Source organism: Anser brachyrhynchus (genome assembly GCF_964034855.1).
Source record: "Anser brachyrhynchus genome assembly, chromosome: 6".
Taxonomy (NCBI): domain Eukaryota; kingdom Metazoa; phylum Chordata; class Aves; order Anseriformes; family Anatidae; genus Anser; species Anser brachyrhynchus.
The window spans coordinates 23,909,546-23,922,258 of NC_137700.1; the positions used below are offsets into that span (position 1 = coordinate 23,909,546).

Genomic DNA, 12,713 nt, shown 5'->3' on the forward strand with positions numbered 1-12,713 from the left:
GGTGATTTGAGTCAGAGGTGTGCTTATTTCACGAAAGATCACCAAGCATTTGACTCTGCAGAGTTATATAATTCATTATTTGATTAAAAGACCTTCGTGTGGATTCTGACTCTGTGCTTATTGGTAAGGCGCACCAGGCACAAACCTACGGACAACACTGAGGCAACCCAAACACCTCCCTAGGACACACAAACACCTCCATGAGGCACCCAAGCATCTCACCAGGAGAGCCAAGCATCTGCCTGGAGGACCAACACACTTCCTGACAGAACTCAAGCATTTCACTGCAGCACCAAAGCATTTCCCCTGGGAACCCAAGCACCTCCTGAGGCACCCATTCATCTCCCCAGGTGCTTAGTGTCTGGCTGTCACCAAGCGTAGTTATGTGTTGGAAGGGATCTTAAAAATTATCAAACACAACCCCCCCCCCCGCCATACTCAGGGATTCCACCCACTAGATCAGGTTAGGCAAGGCCCCATACAGCCTTGCCTTGAATACTTCCAGGGACTGGGCATCCAAAACTGTTCTTGGTAACCTGTTCCTCAGCCTTACTATCCTTACTGTGAAGAATTTCCTCCGAATATGTAATCTAAAGGAATCCTCGACTAGTTTAAGAACATGTCCAAGAAGATGCTTGGGTGCTCCAGCATGGTGCTTGCATGCCCTGGGGAGATGCTTCAGTGCTCAAAAGGGGAGATTGGGATATGCTTGGGAACTCCAAAGAGGTGCTTGGGTGCCCTGGGGTGATGCTTTGGTGCTCCACGGAAGTGCTTAGCTTCACCAGGGAAGTGCTTCAGTGCCCTGTGGAGATGCTGAAGTGCTCTGGGAGATGCCGGAGATCCCTGGGAAATGCCTGATTGCTATTTCCAGCAGCAACTGTGTCTGGATTCTCTAGATTTCTGAAAATGACGGATCATACTCAGTCCTGGGAAGGAACAGATTTTGAAGTTGAGCTCCCTACACATAATCCTGGCTACAATATACTGTGTTATCAAAGGTGCCTTTTAAACAACATTGATAGAAACTCAGGGGGCAATAGTACTGACCCTGGTTGTGGAAATATTATCCATGAAGTAGGGAATAATCCATACTGTACCTGGTAGCTACGGGAATGCTAATATACATAATGCAAACCAGATAGATACAACGGGAGAATCCTGTAACCGGATGGTCAGTCCCAAATGGCAAGGGGTGGTACTGACTATGTGGCAATCAAGCCAGGAAGGTGTTGCCCCTAGGATGGAAGGGAGCTTGCACCCTGGGGGCAATAATTCCAAATGTAACTATTACTGAAGACCCGCAAAGCCAAAGCCCCCCTGAGACCCTACACAGAATGAAAATGAATCCAGATGATCCTCTAGTAAAAAGAAACACAGGGCATTTTGTGGTTTTGCAAGGTGGTTTTTACCTTGGTTGGTGCGAGTGAATTAGAAAAAGCTACTGTAAATATCTCAGCTCTAATTGAAGAACTAGAAAATAACACTCTGAGTGCAGTCCGGGCACTAAAAAAGGAGGTAACAAGTTTGTCAAAAATAGTACTCCAGAACTGAACAGTACTAGATTTATTACTAGCCTCACAAGGAGGAGCATGCAATTAATGTGTGTAATTAATGCTGGCTGCTGCATACATGTAGATCAAATGGGACAAATTTGACTGATCTCAAAAACATTTGGGAAAAAAACAAACAAGACCCTACATAGAGCGGCCGAAGATGACACTTCCTGGGGATTTAGAAACAGTTGGGAGAAACTAACTTCTGATTTGTGGAAGAACTCTATAACTCAAAGCAAATAAGTTATAAAGTAGGTTATGTGGTTTATGTCGGTGCCGAGCACATGCGGGATAGCTCCCAAAGGCATGCGTTCCCCAACGCAGCATCTTGCCTTGGTTATATGCAGTAAAGAGTTACATATGCATGAAGTTTCCCAATACGCCTATACATATTCATAACCTATCCCCACTTTGTATTAAAATTAGTTCCAATCAGTCATTTCCATGAACTCCTCCCATCTGCGCCTGCGCAGTGCCTTCTGGTGGTGGTCGCTGGGGGGTTGTGGGGATGAAGTCCAATAACTCCTCTTCATCACCACTAGTTGACCCCCTGCCTTTGTACAGACTCAGCTGCTCCTTGGCTCTTGTCCAAACCACAAGGTCCATCTCAGCTGGTTTTTGAGACAGGTTCCCCATTTTTGTCAGGAAACACCTTCCGTGAGGGGCCCCAAGACTCCTTGTTTCGGTTAATTTGCACAGTAGTAAGCAAAGACATTCAGCAACATCTATTTTTAATGCGATTACGCAAGCCCCCATTCTTCTACCCCTGGCTTCAACAAAGCAGGGATTTGGCCCTGGGGTGTCAGGGCTGGGAGTGCCTTGCCCCGCAGCATGCCGGGAGTTGCGGTCTTTGGGCTCCGGGCTTCCTGTCGGCCACGTTGGCTTCTGCGGTATGCTGGGAAATGTCGTTCCACGCTGCCGCTCGGCTTCCAAGCCGGGAGCAACACGGAGACAGGTAGGAAGGGCAGTTGTTTCCTCCGCACCAGTGGACCGGGGTGCCTCTTTTTGCCGCTTCCGTGTGGTTTTCCGCGCGGATCCCACTGCTTCTGTTAACGAGAAAACCTTTTGAGAAGCCGTGCCTGCTTCCACGCGTGCGCGGAGTCAGCTGGCGAAAAAGCAGTACCTCCGGCGGGGGGGGGCGGCGCGCATGCGCAGTAGTGGTGCGTCGCCCTATGCCGCCACCTGCTGCTGGGAACGTGGCACTGCAGGCGGAGCGGCTGGGGCAGGGAAAGCCCCGGGCGGGGAGTGGGGAGGGGCGTCGGGCCGCAGGTCAAGAAGCCGGGGGCTGGCTCCGGGCCATCCGCAGCGTCAGGTGACCTGAGGGTCTTGCCCCACAGCATGCTGGGAGTCGTGGTCTTGGGGTTTTGAGCTTCCTGTCGGCCATGTTGGTTTCCACAGCATGCCGGGAAATGTAGTTTTTCACGTTGCTGCTCATCTTCCTAGCTGGGAAGGGCACGTTGCTCAGGGCAGTTATTTCCTCCCCAAGATGATGCGGGGTGCGTTTTTCTGCCGTTTGCATTTGTGGTTTTCCACGCGGTTCGCACTGCTTCTGTTACTGAGAAAACGGTTTGGGAAGCTGCGTCAGCCGTTCTCAGGATGAGGGTGGTAGCGCCCTCTGCCACCCACCTGCTGGTGAAAAAAATCAGTAACGCACTCAGAGCCATGTAGGACCTCTCAGAATCACAGAATCATCTAGGTTGGAAGAGACCTCCAAGATCATCCAGTCCAACCTCTGACCTAACACTAACAAGTTGTCCACTAAACCATATCACTAAGCTCTGCATCTAAACGTCTTTTAAAGATCTCCAGGGATGGTGACTCAACCACTTCCCTGGGCAGCCCATTCCAATGCCTAACAACCCTTCCAGTAAAGTTCTTCCTAATATCCAACCTAAACCTCCCCTGGCACAGCTTTAGCCCATTCCCCCTCGTCCTGTCACCAGGCATGTGGGAGAATAGGCCAACCCCCACCTTGCTACAGCCTCCTTTAAGGTACCTGTAGAGTGCGATAAGGTTGCCCCTCAGCCTTCTCTTTTCCAGACTGAACAACCCCAGCTCCCTCAGCCGCTCCTCGTAAGACTTGTTCTCCAGACCCCTCACCAGCTTTGTTGCCCTTCTCTGGACTCACTTGAGCACCTCCACGTCCTTCTTGTAGTGAGGGGCCCAAAACTGAACACAGAACTCAACGTGTGGCCTCACCAGAGCCAAGTACAGGGGGACAATCACTTACCTAGCGCTGCTGGCCACACTGTTTCTTCTCAGAGATAAGAAGCCTTCAATGCATGGGGACTACTAAACTCATGCGCCAAGCCCACGAGACAAATGTCCATGGCACGAAGATCAAGGACGACTTCTCAGAGATAAGCAGCTTTCCCTTTGTTTCCCCGTCCTCTTAGGAGCCCTCTTTACGATGCTTGTACACGCTTCAGGCTCACAACACTCATTTTCTTCTCTACTTAATATTCCTAGTCCCTGCCTAACTCCCCCCCCCCCCCATACTTTCCAAGGACCTACGTGCTCTGCTCAGGTCCCTCCTGAGGTCCTACAAATCTTTTAAATCTTCTTAGTGACCTTTCCAGCTTGTACTGTGCCACTGTTTTTTCCCTGCTCCTTTTGAGAATGTCTGTACCCTTCTCAGACCTTGATTGGGTTGCCTTTCTTGGACCCATCTGCATAGCCTTTTGTGTTTTAGATAGTCTACTAAGGTATGTTACTTCTCCTGTGAGTTATTTTACTACATTGAATGGCTTTTTTCTGTTACACTCCTAGATTATTTCTATCTATGTAAAGAAAGGTTTCAGCTAATTACAGTCAAAAAAAGTTTTAGCTACCTACTTGGTCATATAGTCATTTCAATAATCAGAACTGAAGCAAAAGCACAGGAATTGTTGTTTCTAGCAACACTCCACACACCATTGAGCTAAGCCAAATAAAAAATGCAGCTGCTGCTCCTCCTGCTCTCTTTATCCCTTCCTGTGCTTTGCTTCTCCTCTTTCCCAGGTGATTGGGGCAGGGTGCCGGATGGGGCCTAAAGGTATATGAGCCGCAGGTGTCCTATCAGAGAGCTCATTCTGCCTGAGCTGCTCTTTGGGGGTAAGTGCTTTGTTTTTCCTTCAGTCAGTTGCAGGTGTTTTTTTTTGGGTGGGTCAGAGTCTATGGGTTGATGCGTTTCCAAGTTGAAAGAGATAAGTACATCTATTTAAGGTAACATCTAGTAGGATCATTTAAAGTAAATTAATCTGTATTAGTAGTAGAAGCCTTTATTGCATGCAGCTCTTCTTCAGGTGAGTAATTCTTATAGTAATTCTTACAGTAAAAGTAATTCTTCTCCTGTGTTTTATTCACGACGTTTGTAGCGTGCCTTTTTATGTGTGTGTTTGGCCCGGAGCTGTCCTGCCTGGCAATCAGTGATGGTAGCTAACATGGTGGTCCATCAGTGCAATAATACATTGTCCTGACGCTTTTGAGAAAGACATCTGGTCTGTCTCTGGGTGAATACTCAAGCTCTGGGCAAGTACTCAAGGGCAGCTGGCACAGAGTCTTTTTTTCTTTTTTCCAGTAGTAGGTAAACCTTAGGAGGAACCGGTCAAAGGAAACAGCACTTTCTGGAATATCAAGTTCTTGTTCGGCAGCTTGGTGACCGGTTTGATCTATTTTTCAGATGTAGAGGCAAGTGGACTGCTGTTTTAAAATCATAAAATTAAAAACATGAAGTTTGTCAAACGTGGCAGTGCCTGTTTACAGTCTGTTTATTGCTTTTGCCAGTGGTAGATAACACTTATAAGGAATCAGTCAAAGGAAAGAGCGCCTTCTAAAACTATGAAGCTCTGCGTTGGCAACTCGGTGACTGGCTTGACCTACTGTCCAGCTCCAGAGGGAGGTGGACCCCTGTTTTGAAATTAAAAGAAATAAAAAATAAAATTATGGTGCTGCTCTATGGCACCCAGAGGGCTGCCCCTCTATGGTGCCCGGAGGACTACCACTCTGCGTGGCAGTTAAAAGAATCTGATTTGGAGACAGAGAGCAGCAGAGGTAAAGCAGCTGGGAAGAGCTAGGTATTGCAGTAGATAGGCTGTGGCTATGAGGTGCCTCAGGGTGTGCTTTTTGTCTGTGCTTACCCCTGCCGGGGCTGCTGTGCATTCATGGTCTTCTGGCATTTGTGGACCTGAGGGGTTTTGTTTTTTTCTGGTCTCTGTGTTTGAGTTCTCTGCAAGGAGCTGTACTGTTTGCGTGTCCATCACAGACATGACCTTGTCTCTGTTTCTTGTAGCCCAGGTCATAGGCATGGACTAAGCTGGAAAGTTGAATGAGGCACGAGGGTGAGTGGATGGCAGTGTGGGCCCTGAGTTGGTTGGTGGATTCTGCTAGTCTGTTTTGCCTGTTGGGCAGGCTTGGCAAGCACTTGTGACAGCAGAATACATCTCCTGCCACATTCCTGAGGAGCGCCAGACGTCAGCGGGTCCAGTTCCTGAAATGCTGGAGATGCTCGGAGTGCAAGAGGAGCAGAGTGTGATGCATCTCTTTGGGACGTTAGGTGAGCGAAGCGGTGGTACTGGGTTGGGGGATGTGGGTCTGGGGCTTCTTGGCTGTTGGGGCAGGGGAGGAAAGAAGAGGAGTGGGTATAGACTTTTGTGGATTGTCCATGTTTGTCTGTTCTTTCTCCTTGGCCTAAGCCACGTGACCTTGGCTCGGCACAGCAAATGGAAGCACTAAGCCTGGATTGGGAAGGTGAGTGGAGAAAAGTTGAAAAATGGGCACTGTTTTTGGTTTGGTAGTCCATTGGTCCACCTCTGGGTGACTCCTCTTTTCCAGGGACAAAGAAAATACTGGGAACATCCTAGTTGGCCTCTGTGGTCCACATTGAGGATGGATTCTGAGCCCTGAGAATTAAGTCCAGGGGCAAATACTGTGTGTTGGGGGGTGGCTGGCAGGGGGAGGCGGGGAATTGTCTAGTGGTTATCTATCTGACTTCAGTAGCAGAGCAGATAGTTGACTACTGTTCTCTTTCTGAGGAGAGTGTTGCATTGGAAGAAGTTTGGCTGGCATGCTGGTGCCTGATGGCACTTTATTTCTGCAGGTGAAGAGGAGCCCCATGCCTGAAGCAATGTCCTGGCTAGCCTTTGTGTTCCGTTTTGAGGATGGAACATGCCTCCCAGCATTCCCAAGCTAAGTTGGGGGGCAAGTGCTATGTCTGGGTTGGGGTTGTGAATGGACACATAGGGCGAGGGTCTGTGCTTCTAAGTCATTGCAGCAGATAGGGCCTTTCAGGACTGATCATGGTCAGGCAGAGAGAGGGTATGTGTGGCGGGTCCTGTCAGGTATGGCTTGAGCATGTGCCAGGCAGGGCAGTTCCAGCTTGGTGTCTGTGTTCTGTGTTGTCTGTGCTGTGCTGTTGCTCTTGGTGCTCAGCAGGCTATGGGGAAGCCATCCTGAGGGTACTGAACACTTGACCTCCTTGGAGTAATGCTGATGCTCAACCAGAAGCTGAGCACCTCTTGTCTTGCAGTGGGAGCTTAAAGAGATCATTTCTTCTGTGCATTAATTTTTTTGTATCAAATGTTTCCTGATATGATCATCATATGTTACGTGTTCCTCAGGTCTTGATATCCTCGTTGCCTTCTTCTGCTGGACAGACTAGATAGGCAACTTAGTAGCTACACTGAAGGTCCTGAATACTTGTTTCATCATGGTAGGGCTGATCTGAGCGCTTCTTGTCTTGCAGTTGCAGCTTAAAGCGCAGATGCATTTCGGGTCTTCTGCATCATATTCAGTTTCAGATCGTGTCTGTTTCTATCCTCGCTGTTGCAGAAGTCATCTGGGCTTCATCAGGAGCTCTGGCTTGGGAATTCATTTCCAAAGCGTTTTTCTTATGGGGTTTGCACTCCCCATCCTTCCGGTCTCTTGTCTATAAATGCAGGCATAAATGCCTCCATCATCCCAGTTCTGGCGGTCGCTTTCAGTTGCAGGTCATGGCATTTGAGTCTGTCCCTGGGGCTGTCGCAGATCATCTGTTCTGACTCCTTGTCGCTGTAGGGCTTCCCTCTGGGAGTCATCATGCTGCTACCTGGTGTTCTCCTGTGTTTTGTTCATAACGTTTGTAGCGTGCCTCTGTGTGTGTGTGTGTGTGTGTGTGTTTGGCCTGGAGCTGTCCTGCCTGGCAGTTAGTGATGGTAGCTAACGTGGCGGTCCATCGGTGTACTAATACATTGTCTGGACTGTTTTGGCAAAGACATCCGGTCTGCCTCTGGGCATGTACTCAAGGGCAGCTGGCACAGAGTCATCTCTGTGGTGTTTGGCAGATGTGGAGGGGGAGAGTTGAGCTGCTTGCGAGCAGCTGTTTGCATAGTGTTTGAATAGTGTTAGAGGAGAGGTCTGTTGAATCTTGAAAGCTTGCAGATGTGGACTGTTTCTTTTTCTGCCAGCCTTAGATAAACCTTAGGAGGAATCGGTCCAAGGAAAGAGCGCCTTCTGGAACTGTCAAGTTCTTGTTTGGCAGCTCGGTGACTGGCTTGGCCTAGTTCTGAGGTGCCGAGGCAAGTTGTCTGCTGTTCTGAAGTGATAAAAATAAAAATGGGGTCCCTTGTGTTGTTTAGGGATGGGTGCTAATGCTGGCAGCTGAATGGTTATCTTCTGACTGTGTTTTCATTTGTTAAAGCTGAAATGCAGTGTACAACCTGGGACGTCGCACCCAGAGCTGCCTCTGGCTAGGTTAGTGATGAACAGATGGAGCAGTTATTTCTGAGTTGCAGTTCTCACTGTCATTCTAAGTGTCCATTCTTTCTCTTTTAGAGGTGTTGTAGCTGGCTTAAGAGGGCAGATGGAAGCATCTGCCTCAGGGGCAGGTGAGTGGGCAGAGGTAAGGCAGCACATGAGAGTAACTGTCCTAGCTGTGCTGCAGCTTTGGATGCTGCCTCGGCCTATGCTTTTTTTCCTCTTTTGCAGGTGTCTCACACAGGCTCAGAGGAGTAAACTGCACTCTGAAGAGCTGTGTAAGAAGGGTGTCTGGTCATGAGCTTGGCTGGAGCGGAATGGCCAAGTAGTGCAAGGTGACTATGAAGGGTCTCCATCTTGTTTTGCAGGTGCCATGGCAGGCTCTCCACAGAAGTGGCTGAGGATTTGAGATGAGGCTAGAGAGCAACAAGGAGCTGCATGTGCAGTGATGGTTTCCAAGCGCTGCGCTTGCTTTCTCTTCTGTTTATCAGGTGCCACAGGCAAGGTGGGTTGTAACATCAGTCTTTAGAATTGGAGCAAAGCAGGTCACTTGAATGCTGTGTTGTTCCTGAGGAAAGGTGTTGTAGAGGAAAAAGGTTGTCTGGCGTGGCAGTTCCTGATGGCGGTCTTCTGTAGGTAAAGAGGTGCCTGGAGCCTCATCTCATGTAGCCTGCGCATGCCTTGAGCATGAAGCCTGCTTTCCAGCAGTTCCTAAAGCTGAGTTTGACCTGAAATGCCCTGTCTGTGTCTTGGGTGGGGTTGTACCTTGGGGTTTGTGTGTGATATGTGCATGGGGATGGCTTTTAAATCAGTGCAGCAGAGGACCAGGATCCAGTAACAACTGGGTAAAGAGGCCCCAGGTTCATCCTTTTCAGCCTAGCATGTGCCAGGCAGGGCAGTTCCAGCATGTGTTCTATGGTGTATGTTTGTTTCTGTGTACTATAGTATCCATTTATCAGGTCTTGTTCCCATACTTCTTGGCTTCTGCAGTGCTTGCTGAGCACCATATCATGGGTCTTAAATGGATTGTCTTGTTGGCATGGGACTAGTAATGAAGTGTTTCTTGTCTTCCATTGGGACTTAAAAAGGCTGATCTCTTTCAAGAGCTTGATGTTGTCTACATTTCTTGATGGTAGCCATCATGGCCTCAGTCTTGGGCTTGTGTGTCTTCATATACAGTTTAGGAGCCTGCCTCTATGTGGTTTGGGGTCCTGGTTCTGTGGTTTTGGACTAATGTTTCTGGTTTGGGGGGGAGTGTGGGTGGTGTGCTGCCGGCCCGGCCCGCTGCTGTGTGCTGCCAGCGCAAGGTGGGCTGTGACATTAGTCTTTAGAATTGGAGCAAAGCAGGTCACTTGAATGCTGCAGGGCATCTGAGAACAGTGTTTTAGCAGAAAAAGTTTGTCTGGTGTGGCGGTGCCTGATGGCAGTGTGCTTCTGCAGGTGAAGAGGTGCCTGAAGCCCCATCCTGTCTAGCCCGTGCACACCTTGCTGAGGATGAAACCTGCTTTCCAGTAATCCAGAAAGCCAAGCAGTGTCTCAGCCTTGAGCATCTGGGGCCTGTGCCTGGGCTTTTGGGCCTGTCTGTAATGTTTGGCACCTGCATTAATACTTTTTTGGCCTTTATTTAGTGTTTGGGGCCTGTCTGGAGCCACTGGGGCCTTTGTCATGGGTTTTGGGGCCTGTCTGTAGAGTTCAGGGCCTGTGTTCAGGTTTTTGGGGCTTGCGTCTTGGGGGGGGGGGGGGGGGGGGGAGGCTGAAAAGCTAAAAAACTTTAAGTCTGTTATACCCATTCCTTTTCTTCTTCAGTAGCTATCATTTGTGTATTGCAAGTGTCCCCTTTTCCTGAAGGGGTCGTTCAAGCTTCAAGATCACAGGCTAGTTGTTTCCCGAATATGGTGGGGCTATTCTTGAACCCCCGTGGTAACACAGTCCAAGTAAGCTGAGTTTTTCATCCTCCATTAGGATTTTCCCATTCAAAGGCAAAGAGTTTCTGGCTTTCAGTTGCCACGGGCAGGCAGAAAAAGGCATCCTTTCAATCTAGTATCGTGAAACAAACTTGTCTGTTTTCTAATTTTTGTCAAAAGGTTATTTCCATTTTTCCTTGTTCACAAGAAACTTTTGCATCCAGTTTTTTCAGCAAGTCCCTACCTAAGAAGGACCTTGGCAAACTGGGTAAGTACAAAAATTGATGAATTCCAATCATTTTTCCCAATTTAAATTTCAAGCATTGCAAATAAAAATGCCTTTTCCTGTTTCCATGACAACTGTCTCGGACCCATCATCATCACTCTGTCCCAGAGGGCTCACACCCGTGATTTTGAGATCTCTGCCTTGGGTTGAGGCAGAACTAGTAATATTAGTAATATTCCTACATCCTCTTTCCCTGCTCATTCAACTTCAAACAGCTCTGTTAAATACTGCATGCCACACCTTTAACACCTTCAACAACCCTTTTAACACTTCTTTTATCTTTCTCTAGGCTGTATTTTTCTAATGCCAACACCAAAGGCTCAGTCAGGGGCCAACTTAATTCCATACCTTTTCCCTCCAAGATGCTGAAACAACATATCGGTATACAACATTTCATCCTATTTTCCTTCTCTCCTCCAAAGCAACATTAATTGCAAGATAGTGTTACAGTCGATTGATCCATGAAGTGGCCATTTAGCTTATATAGTGGCCACCACTGATTGCAATGCTTAATGAAAGTCCTCTTGCTTTATGTGCCCCGACTTCTAACAATATCCTTCCAATATGCCAACATGTACTCAAGGAGGCTTTCTTTAAAACATCTTTGTTTTGGGTATTACTCATTTCCGTGATTTCCCATTTATTTATTTATTATTGTTCCTTATTAGTTACTGTCTCTTGTTTCACTTTCCCTGCAAACCTTTTTATTGCAGGCTTTTATTATCTTTTCCTAATCTTCTTCCCAAATGTCCCAGTTCCCTGGGATTAAACTCCTCCTTCCACATACAAACTTGACTATTTCAGATTTTAATGAGCCCTATTCCAATCATAAATCCACAGGGCTTTGGGAAAACACCTGAAGTACTCAGCCCTCTGTCTTCTAGACAAACACTACCACCTTTTTCACAAAATTCACATTTCAGCAGGACAATTTCAAGCCAAATGCTAATTTTTCTCATGCACTTTTTTAGTAAGCCCCCACAAAACAAGGAATCACTCCCCCATATCTACCAATATGGGGGTTTAAAAAGGTATTGAGGCCTAAATAAATTTACTCTCCCCCTTCTTACCAAATTCCAAGCACTCAAGCCCGAACCACCAACGAAGTGACACTCTATTCTACGGCTTTGATAATCAGTCCAGCCCAACCCCCCAATACTTGGGAAACTGACCAAACACCACAGCGAATATACCAAAACTTCTAAACTCTTACTCCTTGTTGCACTCAAAACATTTAAGTACAAAAAATAGGATTACAAGATGCACTGCTGGGCCCATATATTGGGTACCACCCATCAACACTTGGATAAAACAGCACTTCTTTTTGGTCTGTCATGCGCTTCGTTTGTCTCTGGCTGTTCCCCTCATGGAGTATACGGAACTGCGGATCAGAACTCTGCACTTGCTTCGCAGCGATGCTGTGTCTCACTCACAGCACAGTCATGCAGTCACACAAAGAGGCCCCTAGCATCACAAATATAACAATAAACAACTGCACAAAATATTCATTCAACCTGTCACGCGCTTCGTTCATCTCTGGCCGCTCTCCTTGTGGAGAATATGGAACCGCGGATTGGAACTCTGCACTTGCTTCGCACGATGCTGTGTCTCACTCACACAGCACAATCATGCAATCACACAAAGAGGCCCCTTGCACTTCTCATTCATACCACAAGAATATATCACTTAATAAGCAAACTTGTTTGTATCATCTCTGGCCATGTTCCTCGTGGAGTAACTCATTTCACAACAATACATTGTCTCAAACACGTTATAAATGAAGATACAACTCAATCTGAATTTAGTAATATTTATAAAAGGCAAGTAAACAGCGCTGGGTGTGTGGGGAGTCTACGCTCTACCAACAGGCACACACAACCATCAAACTTTCTAAATATATAGAACATTGCTTTTACATATTCATAAGAAACCCGAGTACACCTATACATATGTACAATCAGAAAAGGTATCAATTGAAACATAAACATGGCAAAGTTTTCCGAATTTTGGCGAGTAATTAACAAACAATCCTTTAAGTCTATTACTATTAATGTCCATGACTGGGGGAGCATAGCTGGAGTTGGTAATCCTGGTTGAAGTGCTCCCATATCTTCCGTGACTTCAGTATTTTTTCTCAGATCATATAACAGTCTCCATTTTCCATTCCTTTTCTTGATTACAAACACCGGAGAATTCCAGGGCTAGTCGTGGGAACAATATGTCTCGCTTTAAGTTGTTAAGCAACTCGGCCTTCGGGCC

The 12,713-nt window shown here is 47.3% G+C and overlaps 1 protein-coding gene across 3 annotated transcripts in view; it reads left to right on the forward strand.

The window, feature by feature from the left end:
* The first annotated feature begins 546 nt into the window (after positions 1-546).
* Positions 547-12,713, forward strand: part of LOC308197544 (uncharacterized protein) — a 109,618-nt gene continuing 97,451 nt past the window's right edge. For 2 of the 3 annotated variants that reach the window (XM_080598183.1, XM_080598184.1), the window contains exon 1: positions 547-2,508. In XM_080598183.1, coding sequence (XP_080454309.1) covers positions 2,385-2,508 — 124 coding nt within the window. In that variant the 5' untranslated portion in view covers positions 547-2,384. Of the gene's footprint in view, positions 2,509-4,553; positions 4,647-5,942; positions 6,088-6,226; positions 6,282-6,630; positions 8,087-8,208; positions 8,262-8,342; positions 8,396-8,495; positions 8,543-8,632; positions 8,770-12,713 lie in introns of all 3 variants that reach the window. The other variant, XR_013953064.1, reaches the window with a different exon arrangement.